The 17,676-nt window shown below is 41.9% G+C and overlaps 1 protein-coding gene across 1 annotated transcript in view; it reads left to right on the top strand.

The window, feature by feature from the left end:
• The window catches only part of wnt7bb (wingless-type MMTV integration site family, member 7Bb), a 28,317-nt gene extending 12,145 nt beyond the window's left edge, over positions 1 to 16,172 (top strand). Inside the window, exons 3-4 of the mRNA XM_079568060.1 lie at positions 11,806 to 12,077; positions 14,758 to 16,172. Coding sequence (XP_079424186.1) covers positions 11,806 to 12,077; positions 14,758 to 15,237 — 752 coding nt within the window. The 3' untranslated portion in view covers positions 15,238 to 16,172. The remainder of the gene's footprint in view (positions 1 to 11,805; positions 12,078 to 14,757) is intronic.
• Positions 16,173 to 17,676: the final 1,504 nt, after the last annotated feature.

Raw genomic sequence — 17,676 nt, 5'->3', positions numbered from 1 at the left:
TTTATTTGTGAACCAATCTGTGAAACTGGGCAGTAGATGTATTCTTTTTCTTTTCCTGTTTCGGGTTGCTACCACAATGGCTTAGCTTGGTGTTGCAAAAATAACAAATAAAACAAAAACTATTACAGTTGAAGACATATTTTATGGCTATAATCCCTTATTTTATTTGTTGCTGAAGGCTTAAAGTAGTGTTAATTTACATACTGTACCCACACGATCATCTATGGCATGGAGGACAACAGAAAGACGTGTGCATTATAAAACACACTGGCACGGCTCCTGTAGCTTCTCGGAATCAGTTGCTGGTCATTTGTGGTGAAATTATATCCCGCAGAATCCGAGTACAACATCTCAGTCCAACCAAGGGCTAATAATGAATGGTCTAAAAAAAATATAATTTGAAATGACCGCGCGATTCCATTGTTTCCTCACTTTGACGGAGAGTTGGTAAAATATTTTCTTATGTTTAAAAAAACGCATGTGACAAAACTTTTTCTTTAAGTTATTAAGGGTTTGCAAGATTTGTTGAACATCTCAGTAATGGTTGTGTTGTCAGTCATGATCCAAATCACGACGAGTTTAATCACTGACCAGTACAGTAGAATCCAGCGCAATGAAAAGTGGTTAAGCCTCAAGTCTTGTTGAAATTCCTCAGAGCATTTCCCCCATCAACCTAAAAACCTAGAAGAGTTTCCTAAATACGCCGCAAACGGGCATTACTGTTTCTACTATCCCTTGACAGGTTGCACTTGTAGCACTGAAAGATGACTCTAATGCAAAACGTTTTTTGTTTTTTTTACCAAGTAACTTGCTTACTGGAAAACCACAATTGCAACTTCGCTGCCTACGGGTCCGAGGCCCAATACACACTAATGGAAAAAGCTAGCAGGCTAACAGGCAAAGCCACTGTAACTGCGGGCTAGCGCCACTTAAACAGTATTTACAGCCAAGTTTGAGTAAAAAAAAAAAAATTCCTCTCTCCCTTTGTCTTTTCTGTCAGCGTAGTATTTACTCTCATGGACAAGTAAAAAAAACACATGCTACGACGCCTGCAGTGGCGCTTATGGCCTCTAGGGGCATGAGTTACTTGGTACTGCTTTACAGAATGTTTAGTTTTTCATGTTTTTCATAGACACTTAATTTTAGAATAGCTTTATTGATCCCCAGATGGGGAATATTAAATGCCATGGACGTTTTCACCTTTCACCTTGAATATTGCTGTTTAACTGTGTCAAGTCAATGTTTGCCCGTTGAACTGAAGTTTTTTATTATTCTTTTGGCATGCCTTTCATCTTTGTTTACTTGGGACTGAACCTGAAAAATGCCACTTAGACATATGAGCTTTGTGAGTTGGCTAATACCACTATTCAAAGTACCAGTTCGTAAAGACAGTCAAAAAGTCATTCATCAAATCTGAGGCTTGTTCAAAAGGCACGGGCGAATGTGACATGGCTGAACTTCAACCAACTATCATCAATCATCACACCACTGCCTCAGGGTTTCCTCTTTGTGGGACATTTTTCTTGTTGCTTGTACACCCTTTGGGCAAGTAGTCATCAGAGATATAGGAAGTTGTCATAAGGGCCATCTAATGCTTTAAACTGTTGTTTTGACTGAAAATATAGGCAGTGGCCTGAGCTAACGTGTGCCTCAAAATTATCTTTTTAATTAATACAGCAATCGCTCATATAGTGACACTAGGGCTGTTCAGTTAGTCGAATGGTTCAATTACTTGTGATTATTAGAACCAAAGTTTAAAAACGTATCCAGAAAAACAATAATTGAAGAGTATAACTGTAATATATACAGGCCAACTTGTTTAGTGAACATGTTTGTTTTGTTCAGTGTATTTGACCCTCAAGTGGGTCCCACGATCACTGTCAGTCAGGTGCAGTGTTTTTTCAAAATGCACAGTTTAATAGTTAGTTAAAGGGGCTAGATGCAAGTTGGCAATTTTATGCTCACTACTGCCACCTCAGGCCATATGTGTAACTGCACCTTCTATATTAAGCCCGTGCATGACGGCACTTCGGACCCGAAATGACACCTTTTTGAGTGACAGTGCAGGATTTTTGAGCCAGTTGTGGTTAACAGGTCTGGGTTCATTCTACACATTAGGACATGGCTGGAACATGTAAGGGGAGGAAAAAACGTAATTTTAACATTTTTAAACTCCCTATAGTCCCTTTAAAGGGACTAGACGCAGTTTAAAAATGTTAAAATTCTGTACATGTTCCAGCCATGTCCTCATGTGTAGAATGAACACAGACCTATTCCCCACAACTGCTTTTTTAATTCATGTCTGTAGTACTGTCAGGCACGAGCTTAATATATAAACTGCAGTTACGCGCAAGACCTGAGGTGGCAGTAGCGAGTATAAAAATGAGAACTTCCATCTAGTCCCTTTAAAGAAACACTGTATTCTGATGAAAACATAGGACCAAACTGCAATTTTCTTGCAAAAAAAGTTACAATACTTGGGCCACGGCTCGTCATTAACCGTTGGCCTTAAAGCAACCAAAGTGAAAAACAGCTGTCATAAATATATCTCTGTCATAATACTATACTGTACATCTGCAAAACTAAAATTGGTAATGATTAATCACTTAAATAATTCTGAGAAAAAAATCGCGATAATATCCGTAATCGAGCAGTCCTTGTCACTTTTCCAACTTATTGGCTGTTGTTTACATAATGTCTTCCTTGTGTTACAGTGGCTCTGGTTCCTCACAATACTTAAAACACAGCATGTCGATAAAAGATCTTGCTGGCTATTGTGCAAGACACATACAGGCCTCTGCTATTGGAATTATTAGTTGTGTGGTTAAATACTAAAGTGGAAGTTAATTTCAACACAACGAAATAACGGCTGTATCGGAGTGAACCCAACCATGCCAGCACAACACTGGCAGTTCACCCCCATTTGAAACCCTTAAACTAAATCCATCAGCACAACTATAGCTCAACTCAGCATCAAAACAAAATCCAGCGAAACTATGAAAATTTTGCCGCAAAATATTCAGCTCGTGGTAAAAGGTCTGGTGCTTTTCAACTTTGCGTAGCACAGCCTTACCCTAAAGTGCAGATTCACTCAATAGGCAGCCAAATAGCTGATAGCATGGGGATAAGAGTGTGGAAATGACGCGTGTATTGTGCTATGGTGGAACGGAGGCGGATAAAAGGCCTATGTTTTAGCACATCATCATGTGGGCAGCGCTAATCCTCTGGGCTGTCCTGTGTTTGCTGGGCCAACAGTGTGTGTGTGTACATGTTAGCTATCTCTATCAGAGCTGCAGAGTGTGGGCTGTGGTCACTGCGGATCACTAAAGGTCAGTCTCCCTTAAACTGGCCACTTGTCCCTGCCCACAATAAGAGTCTGTTTTTGGTGAGGGCAAACTAGCAAAAGCACATGTACCTCAACAGCATTCCCTCTACAGACAACTTCTAGTCCCACTGACATGCCACGTCCAAGTGAGAATGCAGCAGTGGTTCTATGGTAGCCTATATGTAGTATTTTTGTGGTAATCCAGGTGTTCTGCAGTTGAACTTATTTGGTTTAATTAGACACATTTATGTATGTTATAGATATGCATGGGATTGCGTGGATTTAGGCTGGGTTTGATCCTTCTTTAATCCTCTTTCAGATCTGATTTAGCACAGGAAATAATCTATTTTGTAATTTGGGATTATAAATTTTGGGAACTATTGGAATAAAAGACGGCTATGACGTTAGACGCTGTCACAGCTGCAGGGGGATCGGTGTGTTTTTGTTTTCACTTCACTTGTGTCTTGGATTCAACTGTAATAACTTTACCAAGGTGAGAGTATTATCTAATGTTGATCTGGCAGGTATTTTGATTAACCCCTCTTGATGAACCAGAAACGAATTATGTGTGCCTTCGGATCATCACACAGTTTGTAGCCTCTATGTCTGGATCAAAGATGAGATGACAAAGTTGACCTCTAGATATGTCCCTATAAATATGAGGCTTTACTAATGACACTTACAGAAAACGTTTAGATGATGAAAAAGTTGTTTATGTTTAGATATTTAGTTGTAGTTCTCAAGACAATGAGCCAATCAAAAGCAGAATGTGTCCCACCCTTAAAGGAATAGGCCACCGTTTTTACATACTAAGATATGTTCTTAGCTCACTTTAGTCGAGTTAATATATCCCCGTCTGGTCTTTGTCCGCGCGCTCTGTCACGCAAACGGAGCACATACGCAGCCTCTCCCACATGTCACATAGCTCCAAAAAAGCTCACGATAGAAGCTACCAAGCTCTTCCACGTGTTCCCTATTTAAATAAAGTTACGTGAAGTGTTTTCATGCGAAGTATATTTACCCAGAAATGTAGCATGTCGATTTTATAAGCAAATAAAAAGGGGGACTATATTGTGAGGCGTAATGATACGAGGAGCACAGCGTCCGCGTAGTAACTCCTAAAGACTTCCCCCGCTCACTTCCGTCAATAACCTTTAGGAGTTACTGCGCGGACGTTTTACTCCTCGTATCATTACGCCTCACAATATAGTCCCCCTTTTTATTTGCTAATAAAATCGACATGCTACATTTCTGGGTAAATATACTTCGCATGAAAACACTTCACGTAACTTTATTTAAATAGGGAACACGTGGAAGAGCTTGGTAGCTTCTATCGTGAGCTTTTTTGGAGCTATATGACATGTGGGAGAGGCTGCGTATGTGCTCCGTTTGCCTGGCAGAGCGCACGGACAAAGACCAGACGGGGATATATAAACACGTCTAAAGTGAGGTAAGAACATATCTTAGTATGTAAAAACGGTGGCCTATTCCTTTAAGGTTGTCAAATCCTATGGCTAACTCAGTTTGGACATGACTAGGCAAGGCAAGGCAAGGCAACTTTATTTATACCGCGCATTTCGTACACAAGGCAACTCAACTACAAAGTGATTCCTTCCTACTTCCACAATCTCAGTAAACTGCCCCCAATCAAGTCTTAATTAGTGCTAGTACAGGCCTCCGGTAGTTAAAGCTCAGAGGCTGCACTTTGGAGTTTTGTTTTACAATGAGGAATGGCATGTTCATCGTGAAACTTGTGTCCTTAAATGCAGTCAAAGGCAACCCAAGTTCAAGTTGCCCAAGTTGTGGTTCTAGTGCCTTTTCCAAAGCACTAAATCCTATCCCACAGACATTACATTTAATCTTTGTGAAGTTGTTCTTATCAGCTTGAGAAGTGTGGTGATGGCCCATTGATGCCAGGACTGTATCATTGACCTCCCTATGGCTTATACATAGCTCATGGTCACTCAGTGTCCTGCCTGGGTCTGAGAGTGCAGGGGTGTGTCTGTGTTTGTGTGCTGACGTGGCATGATAGGGTCATACTGGGCCCTAGCTCTTGTGGCTCTTGGGCCCCTTGTGTGTTGTGCCTGCTTCTCGTGGGCCGTCCCATCCGTTATCAGTGCAATCTATGTCTGTCTGGTCTGCTGTGCTGTGGACGCAGTAGGAAACAGGAAGCCAGAGGATCAACTGTAATCTCACTGTGCGCTTTGTCTGACACTATCCCAGGCTGATCACTGTATCCTCTGCACAGGCTCGACCACTGCGGGACAGTTGCACATGCCAACAATCACAGCGTCCCACAACCACTAAGGTGAACTGTTCAAGGCCGCACTAAAAGTGCAGAGAAGTTTCTTATACTAAAACGTACATGAGTGGCATGTTGACACATTGATTACAGAAACAGAAGTAATGATATTTCCAATTATAAGTGTGGGATTGATACAAATCTCGGTGATAATGTTGCCGTGGAAGATGAAGGGAAGCCCGAGATTGTCCTGGCTCGAACTTTGTATCACTAAAATATTCTGATGCAGACCTTTTTGCTGTAAGTGAGAGAGAGTTTGTGTTCATTGAAAGGCCTGGTAGGAGTATTTATGCTTGTTTTAGCAAGTCTTGGTATTCCATTTATCTGTACCTCCAGGACATCTATCATGTTCAAGTTTGAAATATTTTTCTTTACCTAGAGGCAGTGTCTGGTCTGCTGTCAATTTGTGCAACAATTAATTCCTTTAATCGTTTTAGCAACAACCATTTGTATTAGTTTCAGCAATTAGACTAGAATGTGTGATTTTAGTTTTTATGTGTATTACATTGTAGACAAAGGTTCTTCTGAAGTTGCCATCTGCACTATGTAGTTGAAGTGTTAGAACAGACAACACTTCTTGAATAAAGATGAGGGGCAGGAAGAGACATTTTGTAAAGCAGAGACTTAAACGGCACTGGGGCCTGTGCAATGGGCGAGGATAGCATTCTTTTGTGACTGTGATGGCAGGGGGCAGACATTACTGCAATACCACCACCTACTGGCTAGGCGTGAATTTAGAAAAGCCAGTGCAATATAAAAACCAAAGGGGAGTTTACACATGTCAAAAACAACTTCACAGCCTGGTTTCAAAGAATGACAGTGTCTAAAGCTCGATATTCCTCCCGTGTTAACTCTGTGGGGAGTGGGTACAGTTTATGTAACCACACAGGTTTTTGTTGTATGCCTTTATAAAGTTTTAGCGTTGGGCTTTCATTGGCTGACCCTGGAGAACTGCGGAGGGGTGTTGCCGACAGTTTAACGCCTTTTTGGGGGGGAACATGATCTGTAGGAGGAGAGGAGACTGACCTGCCATCAAAGATTCTATCTCAAATGGTGTTATTGTTGCCTGGCCGGCCAAACTACATGCTTTTTCAAAGATGTTTCTGGAAGCGAGCGTGATCTCAGCGATTTCCCGGTGGGCAAAAGACAGACAGGATCAACCAATTAGATAAACGCTGGGCATGTCGCTGGAGCAAGTGACAGGGGGCCTTTTCAAAAACTGCCTTTTTCACGAGGAACACCAACGCTAGGGATTTTATATTTTTGATTTAAAACAGACGAAAGAGTAGAAGAAACCAGCACATCAATTGCCGTGCCGCCATCTTTAATGTTTTGGAAGAGTGCGGTGAACGCTTCCGTCACAATGAACTCCTCTCCCCCCATCGGTGCGTGATTGGATCGATATGGGTAAAATCATCGCCAGCAGATACCCAGATGGTTCTTCTTTTGAGCAGAAAGGAGGAGCATCTGACAGCCAGGCAAGTGTTATTGATGTAAATGGGGAGGGGTGGGGAATGACAGTCTACTAATAACATGTCTATGGGTCAGAGCAGTGTTACACATACAGATACATCAGCCATATCCACTGGGGGACTGTTTCCTAACCAGGGGTACGGGCCCTGATCTGGCAAAGGCAAGACTGATTACAGTGCAAATAACGGTAACGTGGATGTCCCTGTTCGCCTCTGTCTTGCACACAGAGAATGCTCTGGTAAAACAATATTATTTTATTGTACAGGAACATGGCTGTGCTAATTCCTCGAGCTGCAAACCTCACGGACCACAGCTTTGTCTGTAATTTTCTGGGAGCATATGTTCATAGCAACGGTACATAAAGCGGAACGGAAAACAGTAGTACAGAGTGCATTAGTCAGTTCAGTGATTGGTATACAAAGACAGGGGTTTTCCTCCAGCTTTCCCCTCTTTACGTGGAGCCCTGCAGACGCTGCCCTAGTCTGCCACCACTTTGGCTGGAGTTACTTTTCATTTTGTTGGTGCATGTATAAATATAGTGTGTGAAATTATGATACAATGTATATTTTATTTCCATCAAAATTATTCAGGTTTTATATTTATCCTTCAGCCGGGAAATGACTTGGCTGCAGCCTGGCCTTTGTATTTGGATAGTGATATTGAGGGGAAAAACAAAAGTATAGCTCAAGAACATTTTCCATATTGTTTCACATTAGGGGAATGTGGGCCTGTGTGACAACCCTGTGTTTGCTTTAGATGTGTAATGTCGAAACAGCATTCAACCTGCTCCTATATTAAACCAAGTTACAACATATAATTGTTGGGTGTTATTGCTTATGTAAGTGAGTTCTGCAACTAGTCTGTACTTTGGGGCAGGGGCTTCTTTCCTCTTCACTGCTTTGACAGGCCGGGTAATCATCGGGTAGTCCTCCAAACGTTACCATATCTGATTTGTAGAAAGCTCCTTTGTGAATTCCACGTGTAGTAATGTCAGCCGCAGGTAAACAAACTACTGTAGATCCGGTAACCTAGCAGATCACTCCACCGCTAACCAAAATGGTTATATTTCAAAAATTATTCAGTCAACACAGACATTTATATCGGTCGTCTGGTGTTATGAGTGATTTGCCTCAGGTGCACTGTGCTTGGGTCTGACTGTTTTAATGCAGGCTAATGAAATGAGGCCCTATGTCAAAAATCCTGAAATATCCCTTTAGGCCCCACTGTCACCTCCACCATGTAATCCACTTACTTATCGTACCTTCTCTTCAGCATTTCTGCCCCTAGTCTAGGCTATTATTACTAATAATAACATTTACTATGGATGTATTCGAGGGCATTGTGATTCCAGGCGTTATCACTGAACTTTCCTCTTCCTCTTGAAAAAGTCTTCTATGGAACTTCAACATTTCTGCTGTTGTAATGTGTGCTTATAAAGCACCATATTTGATTAATAATCATGTTAAATGGTATTGCGCAGTTCCTACACACATCAAAGTGCTCCTTAGCCTCTTAAATGCCAGTCCAGATTACTAGAGTTTGTACAACTTGAATGTTTTGGTGTCCCACTAGACAGGAAATCATTCTTGGACAAGCGCACAGCAAACACTGCTTTTATTTTTGACTGCTTCCCACTTGGGTCTCCTTCTCCTCTACTTCTCTTCAATGGCACGTCCTCATCCAGAGTGGTGCCGTCTGTGGGTCCTGCAGAGGTCAGGGCCGGGACTACTACATCAGCTAACCTTTTTATACAGTGCTGCAGAGCAGACAGTGTTGTGGGCATAAATCTCCCCTGCTGTGTCATGTGAATTTGTCTAGCGGTGCGCTTGCCTCAGGGCCTAAACACAGATTGCAGTCTCAGTGGCAAGCCGCGACAACTCGAGATTTCTTTTTGGGTCCCAGATGGTCACAGATATGATGGACGTTGGAGGGAAGACTAGTGGCCGAAGCGATGCGGTCAACACAAGTGAAGGCCAAGTCAGCAGGCATTGATACATGTCTGTTTTTCTCATTTTGAATACATTAGTCAAACATTTTCTATTGTAACTAACAATACCCACAGTCAAGGCATCACTACTGTAGATTGTGGACCAGACACTTGCCACCAAAGTCCATTAGACATCTGGTTTAATATTTCCCCATTCTTCTTTCCTGGATGTTTCCAAGTTCATTGAGGTTTTTCTGGTCACTCCAATTTTCCACTGGCAGCTCACAAGGCAATCCCAGGGTGGTTCCTGCTGGAGGGCTGTCAGGACTCTGGGGCCAGCCTCTTAAGGGCTCACTGCTGCAGCGATGGGTGCATTTTCTGCTCCACATTTCATCAATCACACAGTGCGCGGGCTGCTCTTCCTGTGGTCACGACCATATTGTTATGTTACACACGCAAACATAATGGAAGGCTTACGTTTTTGCAGGGCCAGTAAAGTTGTTTTTTAATTACCCTCAAGATAGTTTCATGGAATACTTACAGACTTGATTTACATTTACATGGTGTTTTCTAGCTAATAAACGTGCAGTTGTTTTCTAATTTATGCGTAAGCTGTATTTTAGCTTGAATTTGTACATGTGTGTAAATAGAGGTTTCTTTTTAAGATGCAAAATAAATGAAACTGTGTACGTTCTCACTGGAGGGAATGAACAGTTAAGTTTGTGCTGCCAGTGTTAGAGCTACAGTGAGAAATCAGAGGAACAAGCCTCACCACTTCTCTATTATCCTCCTCATCATGAGCATCTCAATGGGCCCAGACTGCTCCAGCATAGAGTGTGGTGGAGGGACCCACCCTTTCTCTGGAAAGTGCTTTTCTCCTGTTTTTACCATTACACTGTGTTTGTGAGCATGTGCAAATGTGTTTTGACCAGCGGACTCATGCGGATGCGTGTCAGGGTGGAGGGAAGTGTGAGTGCGTATTTTTATGAAGCAGTGGCCACTGAATGGCTGTGGATGCTCAGTAATGCCTGTGTGTGAGGGGGTGGGGGGCAGTAGTATGTTACCACAAGTTGGTGGGGCAGACCAGAGAAACAAGTGGTTGTGATTCAGGCGAGCCATGGTGCAGCTCTCTAGCAGCAGCAGGGCCAGCATCGGAAATGAACAGTGGCTTTGGGTGAAAACATGTCCGAGTTCAAAAACAGCTCAGAGATTGGAGCGAGGTGCGAGAGGAGCTTCAGCAGAGCAGAGGAAATGAAACAGACACAGCTGCAGAAGGAGCAGTTTTAGCTTAACGTGACCTAATGCTCACTTTGTCCACATTTGGGAAGATAAACACATTTTATTATCTCACTCCATGCAGAGTGTGGCCATGACCAGGCCAGGCTCCAGCTCACACCAGCAGGCCCACTCTATCTGACCACACTGCCCATAAAGGCTGCAAAATAAGCAGCAATTTGACTTATGTTACTTTAAAAACGATTATAAGTTTATTTGGTCACAATTTACACAAACCATACTCTATTATTCTGCTTCATGTCCAGAGAACTTTTTGTGCCATAGTATGGCAACAAAAAACACAGTTTCTTCTTTGGGAATATTTTTGTGGTGATAATGCCAAGCTCTTTCTTCTAAGTATGTGCATAGTTTAGATCCTGTACATTTCTTCGCTGCCTAAATACTGTTTGTGACTCTTGTGTGCAGGTAACAGTGCAAGTATATATCATAGCATGAATCAGTAGCTCACAATAGTTTCACACTTGAGTTCTGTGTGGTCACAGCCGTAAAATGTATGGAAATGTTTCTGTCCGAGTACAGATTGTTGCCAAACTGATTAAAATGTTCCTTCTTCCAAGCTGCGCATAAAGCTATAAATCATGAAGAACTTTACAACCCCTCAGACGTTCAGTAAAAATGCATTTTTACCTCGAGATTTAAAAAAAAAGATACATGTGAGAGCATTACACAACATACATAAGACTTGCAAAACATTCCTTTCCCGTGGCTGAAGGCCCCTGAAACACTTTGCGGTTAGCCTTGTTCTGCTGGCCCCTTCAGATTACTGCCAGTCAAGGGGAGATGGGAGCACCAATAGCCTGCAGTGTGTTTCGGCATGGGCAGGGAGGTCCTTTAAGACACAGCCCATTGTATCCATTAGGAAAGTGGAAGAATCACACAGGTATTGAGCAACAGCAAGAAATGATACTCTGCGGGAATTATTGCTAACCATTAAATAATGGTTCAGTTATGGAAAGTCTGAAAAATGAGCATATTTCTTCTCCTAATTTTCTATAATTTGGGGGTTGTGGACAGCAAAGACATAACACTCTGTATATGTTGCATAAGGACATTTGCTGTGTCAGTTTTGTTACTGAGGGCACGGGGTGTAGGTGAGGAACAGACCTGCAGACCTCAGCTGCTCTCACTGTGGGCAGCTGAACAAGGTGCTCCTGTCGAGGAATTCAGCACATTGGACAGCACCTAGAACAACTCTCCCTGAGCTCACACATTCCTGTACTCTAACGGCCAGTCTGTGGCCAGTCATGTGACTCCATCTCTCTAAAGGTGTAAGGGATGACTGGGGCAAGCAGGGATGCATCTTTTTTTCTTTTCTTTTTGTTTGCCTTTTTGTATGCTTTAGGCTTTTTCCGTCTGGGTTGCTCATGCAAATCTTGTAATACTGTAAAAAGGAGTAATACTATATACTATAAGTAATCACTACACAATTGTTCACTACAAATATAGCAACCTCTCCATTCACATGTATTGGTCTTTGTGCAGGCAGTCGGGAAGCGGCCTTCACCTATGCCATAACTGCTGCAGGAGTGGCCCACGCCATCACAGCGGCCTGCAGCCAGGGCAAGCTGAGTCAGTGTGGCTGTGACCGGGAGAAACAGGGCTACTACAACCAGGAGGAGGGCTGGAAGTGGGGGGGCTGCTCCGCCGACATCAAGTACGGCATAGAGTTTTCCCGGCGCTTTGTGGATGCGAGAGAGATTAAAAAAACACCACGCCGCCTCATGAACCTGCACAACAATGAAGCTGGCAGAAAGGTAAACATACTGTAAGCCTCAGTACATCTTTTTCAAATGTGTAAAATACTTGTACTACTTGTACAATATTCTTTACTCCATTACTATAAAAACATGTGTAGTGAGGGGAATGATTCAGTGAGGCGGCTAAGACAAGAGGGAAGACAAGGTTAAGTGAATTAGTAATGAAATATATTGAATGTGGCCTAAATAGTGATACTTAAATGTTCACTGGGAAAGGAGTACACTTCAATGGAAAAGTACTCTCAACAAAAACAAGAGGAGTAAAATCAGGAATAGGATATTATCACTACTCTTGGCAGGGCCAACAGACTGTGCCTACAGAGCGTGTGAAAGCTGGCAGACAATGCCAATGTTAACACAGCAGACTAATGGGACTGTGGTGTGTGCCAGGCTACAGCTCTGGGATTGGCATCTCTCCTTTTGACTCTAACTTGGACCAACAACAGCTAAGCCTGGCAAAGAATACTTTCTCATATTGTTGAGAATTCAAATATTTGAAAGCCAGGTCATATTCCTTCTGTAAATTGTTAGCCTAAGCAATTATCAGCTATGAGTCTTAAACACCCTGGGAAACTATCTCATACGCAGGGCTGCACACAAACAAACTCACACATGACTTGCTGAGAACTTTGCCACTGTACCCTTCTTCAAAGGGTACAGTGGCTTTTATTAAAACAGTATTTTAATAAAAGCGTCAGTGTTGTTTATTTATGTGACAGTGGCAACTAATCCACACGTTATTGTTTTTCCCAATCACAACTTAACCTGTTATCGGCGGCATGGTAGTCCAGCGGTTAGCTCGTGCTTCACAGCTAGAAGGTCCTGGGTTTGATCCGTGGCCGGAGGGGCCATCCTCTGTGGAGTTTGCATGTTCTCCCCGTATCTGCGTAGGTTTCCTCTGGGTACCGCGGTTTCCCCACCACTAAAAACATGTACAATAGGCCAGAATGAATGTAGTGAGTGCGAGGTTGGTGGTGGTCGTAGGGGCTGATGGCACAGACTGGTAGCCTCACTTCCGGTCAGTCTACTCCAGGGCAGCTGTGGCTACACTAGTAGCTTACAATCACTGAGTATGGCGTGACTGAATAATGAATACAGTGCAGTGCTTTGAGAAACTTGGTAATGCAGGCTTGTAAAGCACAATACAAGTGTAATCCATCATTATTATTATTATTATTGTCTGCCATCTTAGGGTTAGGTTTAGAGTTGTAACAAAGTTTGTGTGTCTCATATTGACAGGAGAGTTTGCAGCCTATCTGCCAGTGTCATACCTCATTTGAAAGCTCAGGCCTTCAAGTTTCTAAAAGAATATAAAAATAACCCTAATCATAACCCTAACCCTGACCCTAAACTTAACCCTAACCCCTGACCAGGGGGATGGCAAGACTAGTAAATCAATGTTTGGATATTTTTAATCATCTGTAACAAAAGTCTTCACTGTAAGTTGTATAATCATATTGTACTAATTAGGAGCAGATGAGAGGCTTTGACGGACACAGTTTTACTAAATGTTTCCATACATCTATCAGACTCTGGATGCCAGACAGTGTGGTTTGTGCTACATACACTTTTGGAAATCCTCATCTCTAACAAAACATGACCCTGGACTTTATAAAGATCTGAAAGCTCATGTTTTTATTTTCAATTAAACCTATTTTAATTCACCGAACACATAGACAAAACAAACAGTGATGTTGGACAACTTTGATTGGTCCTGTGCACATTTAACGTGTCTGATGGAAATGATGATATGTGTCTGCGCCCAGGCACAATGCCAGGAAAAACTGCACTGGAAACTGCCAACTGGGCTTACAACTTACACTCTGATGATCCCAGAGCCAGGCCAAGTTTCGGCTCCTAATTGGGTTTAGAGTCAAGTTGAGCCCAGCGCTGTTTGTTAGCATGGGCTATTTGGATCTTAATCTCACCATAGAATCTATTCTGCAGCTATTGAGAAATGTTGTTTATAACATAATTTAAGACTTTATTTGTTCACATCAACTTTAGTGGCTGCAATTATCGATTAACCATTTTATGTTATTTTACATTGCATTTTGTAACTATTCATTTTATTCCCAGTAAAAGTATGAATTATTAGTATCAAAACGCTGGATTGTCCAAAAACGAGAATTATTTATCCTAAAATCAGTTGCCAAGTTGTATTGTACTTAGGGCTGCAACTAACGATTATTTTCGCGATTAATCGCTTGGCTGTTAATGGTGTATGAAAATTGCATTAAAAAAAAAAAACATTCTCACATGACGCTAAAGTGGCATCACTTGAGGACATGTTGATGGAGTAAACTTAAAGTGAATGTTTGTTGGAGGCTCTTGGTGCCAGTTCTGACTCTGATTGGATGAGACACAGACGGATATTTATGATATTTTCAATGTATAAAACATTACAGACCCTGACTTTAAAAACAGTTTAAAGTAGGTTTTCATAAAAAATACACAATTTTCATGTCATTTTTACTCTCTGTCTGTGTTTATTAAAAATGATTAATAGATTACTAAAATAGTTGTTGACTATTTCAATAATCCATTAGTTGTCGATTAGTCGTTTCAGCCCTAATTGTACTATTTCATTACCCTTTCATACAGCCTAACGATTGTTAGTGTTTCTCCTGTCGATTAAGACCATAATGGGCGTTAATACCATCTATTTTCTCAACAGGTGTTGGAGGAGAGGATGAAGTTGGAGTGCAAGTGTCATGGTGTCTCTGGTTCCTGCACGACCAAGACTTGTTGGACTACACTTCCCAAATTTCGTGAAATTGGTTACCTTCTAAAGGAGAAATACAACCACGCGGTGCATGTGGAAGTTGTGCGAGCGAGCAGATTACGGCAGCCCACTCACCTCAAAGTCAAGCAGACTCAGGGCTATCGAAAGCCCATGGAGACGGACCTTGTGTACATAGAGAGGTCGCCAAACTACTGCGAGGCGGACACAGCCACAGGTAGTGTGGGCACCCAAGGGCGACTCTGTAACCGCACCTCACAGCACACGGACGGCTGTGACCTCATGTGCTGTGGCAGAGGCTACAACACGCACCAGTACACTAAAGTGTGGCAGTGCAACTGTAAGTTTCAATGGTGCTGCTTCGTCAAGTGCAACACGTGCAGCGAAAGGACTGAGGTGTTCACCTGCAAATAAAGAGGAAAACTAAAGAGGAACTTACTGCCCGGACATGTTCTGCCCAGGACTAGCTGAATGAGGAAGACATCAACACCTGCATGGTGTCTTGGAACTGTGACAGACATTGGAATAAACTTTTAGAGTTCTTCAAGGCATTGATTTGCACACCAGAATCTATGTAAGGCTTTTCAGAGAGTTAATGTTTAATATTGGTTGGTCTCCTCCTGTAAAAGCTCGGACTACGATGGGAACTGTTTCTCTGATTATACAATGGTTATACAATAGAGAATGTGTCCTGAGAGAGAAGTCTTTAACGGGTTTTGTTGAGCTACAACTTAACTCTTGGAGGGCTTAAGAAAGGCTGAGAACTTTTGGGACCAGAGCTAAATGTGGACCACGCCTATAGAGTAGATGGGCATATGTTGAAGGTGTGTGGAAGTGAAGAACTGATGTAGTATTTGTGCATTGGGGGTGCACCAAACACTTAGAGGACTGTATCAACCCCCTGCTGCCAACTGGAATATGTTGTGTTAGTTTTCCAGTCACACTGGAACTGTCTGTTCTGAACACTGAAATAAATGGTTTATTTATGTTATAGTATCTTAAAACAAAGCACTAACGGGTAGAGATGTCTTTTTTTGTCTTAAAGAAAAACTATAGAAACTATGACTAAAATGTATGTCTGTTAGATTGTCCCTTCATCTCTAAGCTGGACACTTTATCTTTCCTTAAACATTTCTTTGCTACTGGTGTCATCATTACATTTGATTTCAGACTTTGTTTTCTATTGTCGATGAATAGTAAAATACACAGCAACAGATGCCTTTTCAACATGACAGTAGAGGGATATGTTTTGGCTGGAAAACCCCTTCCACAGTTATTTATCAAACGGTGACATGTAGCGATGTTGTCAAAGTGCTGCACTGATATTTTCTATTCAGATACGATGGAGAACCTAATAAACTCTCATCTGACAATGTTTGGCCGTTTACATGTGATTCTAGAGATTGTAGTTCTATCTTGTATACATGTTTTACAATGAGAAGTAACTTATTCTGTACATGGCACAATGGAGAACTAAGAGTGAAGTGGTTGCAATAGAATCTGTGTATCATTCGTTCAAAGTAAAATCAAAAACAAAATTGCCTGTTAACTCCGCTCAGGCCGACAAGGTGTGTTTGCTATGAGCGAATGACATGAACTTAAATCAAAGTTATAAGCTCAATAAAGTGTGTTCACACGCTGATTACTTTACGTTGTCCGAAATCCCCGCAATGCATTTGAAACAGGACTCACATCTGGACTGAAATCATGACCAGTGTCAGACAGAACTGGGGTCAGACTGATCTGATCTAAGACGCTGTGCTGTTTCTCCGGGTGTGTTCTGCCGTTCTTATATAACAAGTCTACATATTGTGCATGTTAACAGATGTAATAATCGTCCCATATTAAGATAAATCCATATTCTCAAGAAGTATCTGAGAGCAGAGAATATTTATACAGTTAAAGAATTAAGAGGACAAAGTACTCACTTAATTGCTTTGAGCTGTATGTTTCGCTTTTATCCAGATATTTAAGATCTGCCCTAGATTGCGGTGACATGCTGGTCTCAAGTGAAATCAAAAATAAAGCAATCAGGCAGCCAGCAGACTTTGACAATATTTTGTACACAGCACATAGCGGTAATAGTCTGTGGGTTCATGTCTTGATTGTGGTATGCAACCAAGAGAACTCAATTATGTCTCGGTTTAGAGGGAATGATCTGCTTCTGACTCGTGCGCTAATACGCTAATAGTAGAATGTTTCATTTTTGTCAACATAGGATTTGTTCTCCAATCTATTATAGGAATAGGCCACCGTTTTTAAATACTGAGATATGTTTGTACCTTAGCTTAGACGAGTTGATGCGTAGCTGTCTGGTCTTTACGCGTGCCCTCAGTCAGGTAAACAGAGCACAGACGGCGCTAGAATTTAGCCTTTCCTCCTCTCCTCTATGTGGCCAAACAGAGGTGAAGTTAGAAGCAACCAAACTCTTCCACGTTTTCCCTATCTAAATACGGTTACAGGAGCCATTACACAATCAAGTATAGTAACTTGTATAGTACTATATTGCAAGGCGTAACAACACTAGGAGCACTTCGACGTCCGCGCAGTTAAGTCGAAGTGCTCCTGAGATATTACTACGCTTTGCGATATAGTTTCCCTTTTCATACGCTTATGTAACCGTAAATAGGGAAAATGTGGAAGAGCTTGGTCACTTCTAACTTCACCTCCGTTTGGCCCCATAGAGGAGAGGCTAAATGCTAACACCGTCTGTGCTCTGTTAATGTGACTGGGGGTACGCGTAAAAACAAGACAGCTACGTATCAACTCGTCAAAGCTAAGGTAAGAACATATCTCAGTACTTAAAAACGGTGGCCTAGTCCTTTAACCTGTATTATGGCTCGTCAAACACAC

The sequence above is a fragment of the Gobius niger genome (assembly GCF_951799975.1).
Source record: "Gobius niger genome assembly, chromosome: 12".
In the NCBI taxonomy this organism is placed as follows: Eukaryota; Metazoa; Chordata; class Actinopteri; order Gobiiformes; family Gobiidae; genus Gobius; species Gobius niger.
The sequence above is the reverse complement of the archived record's forward strand: the minus strand, read 5'-3'. Positions and strand labels throughout refer to the sequence as shown.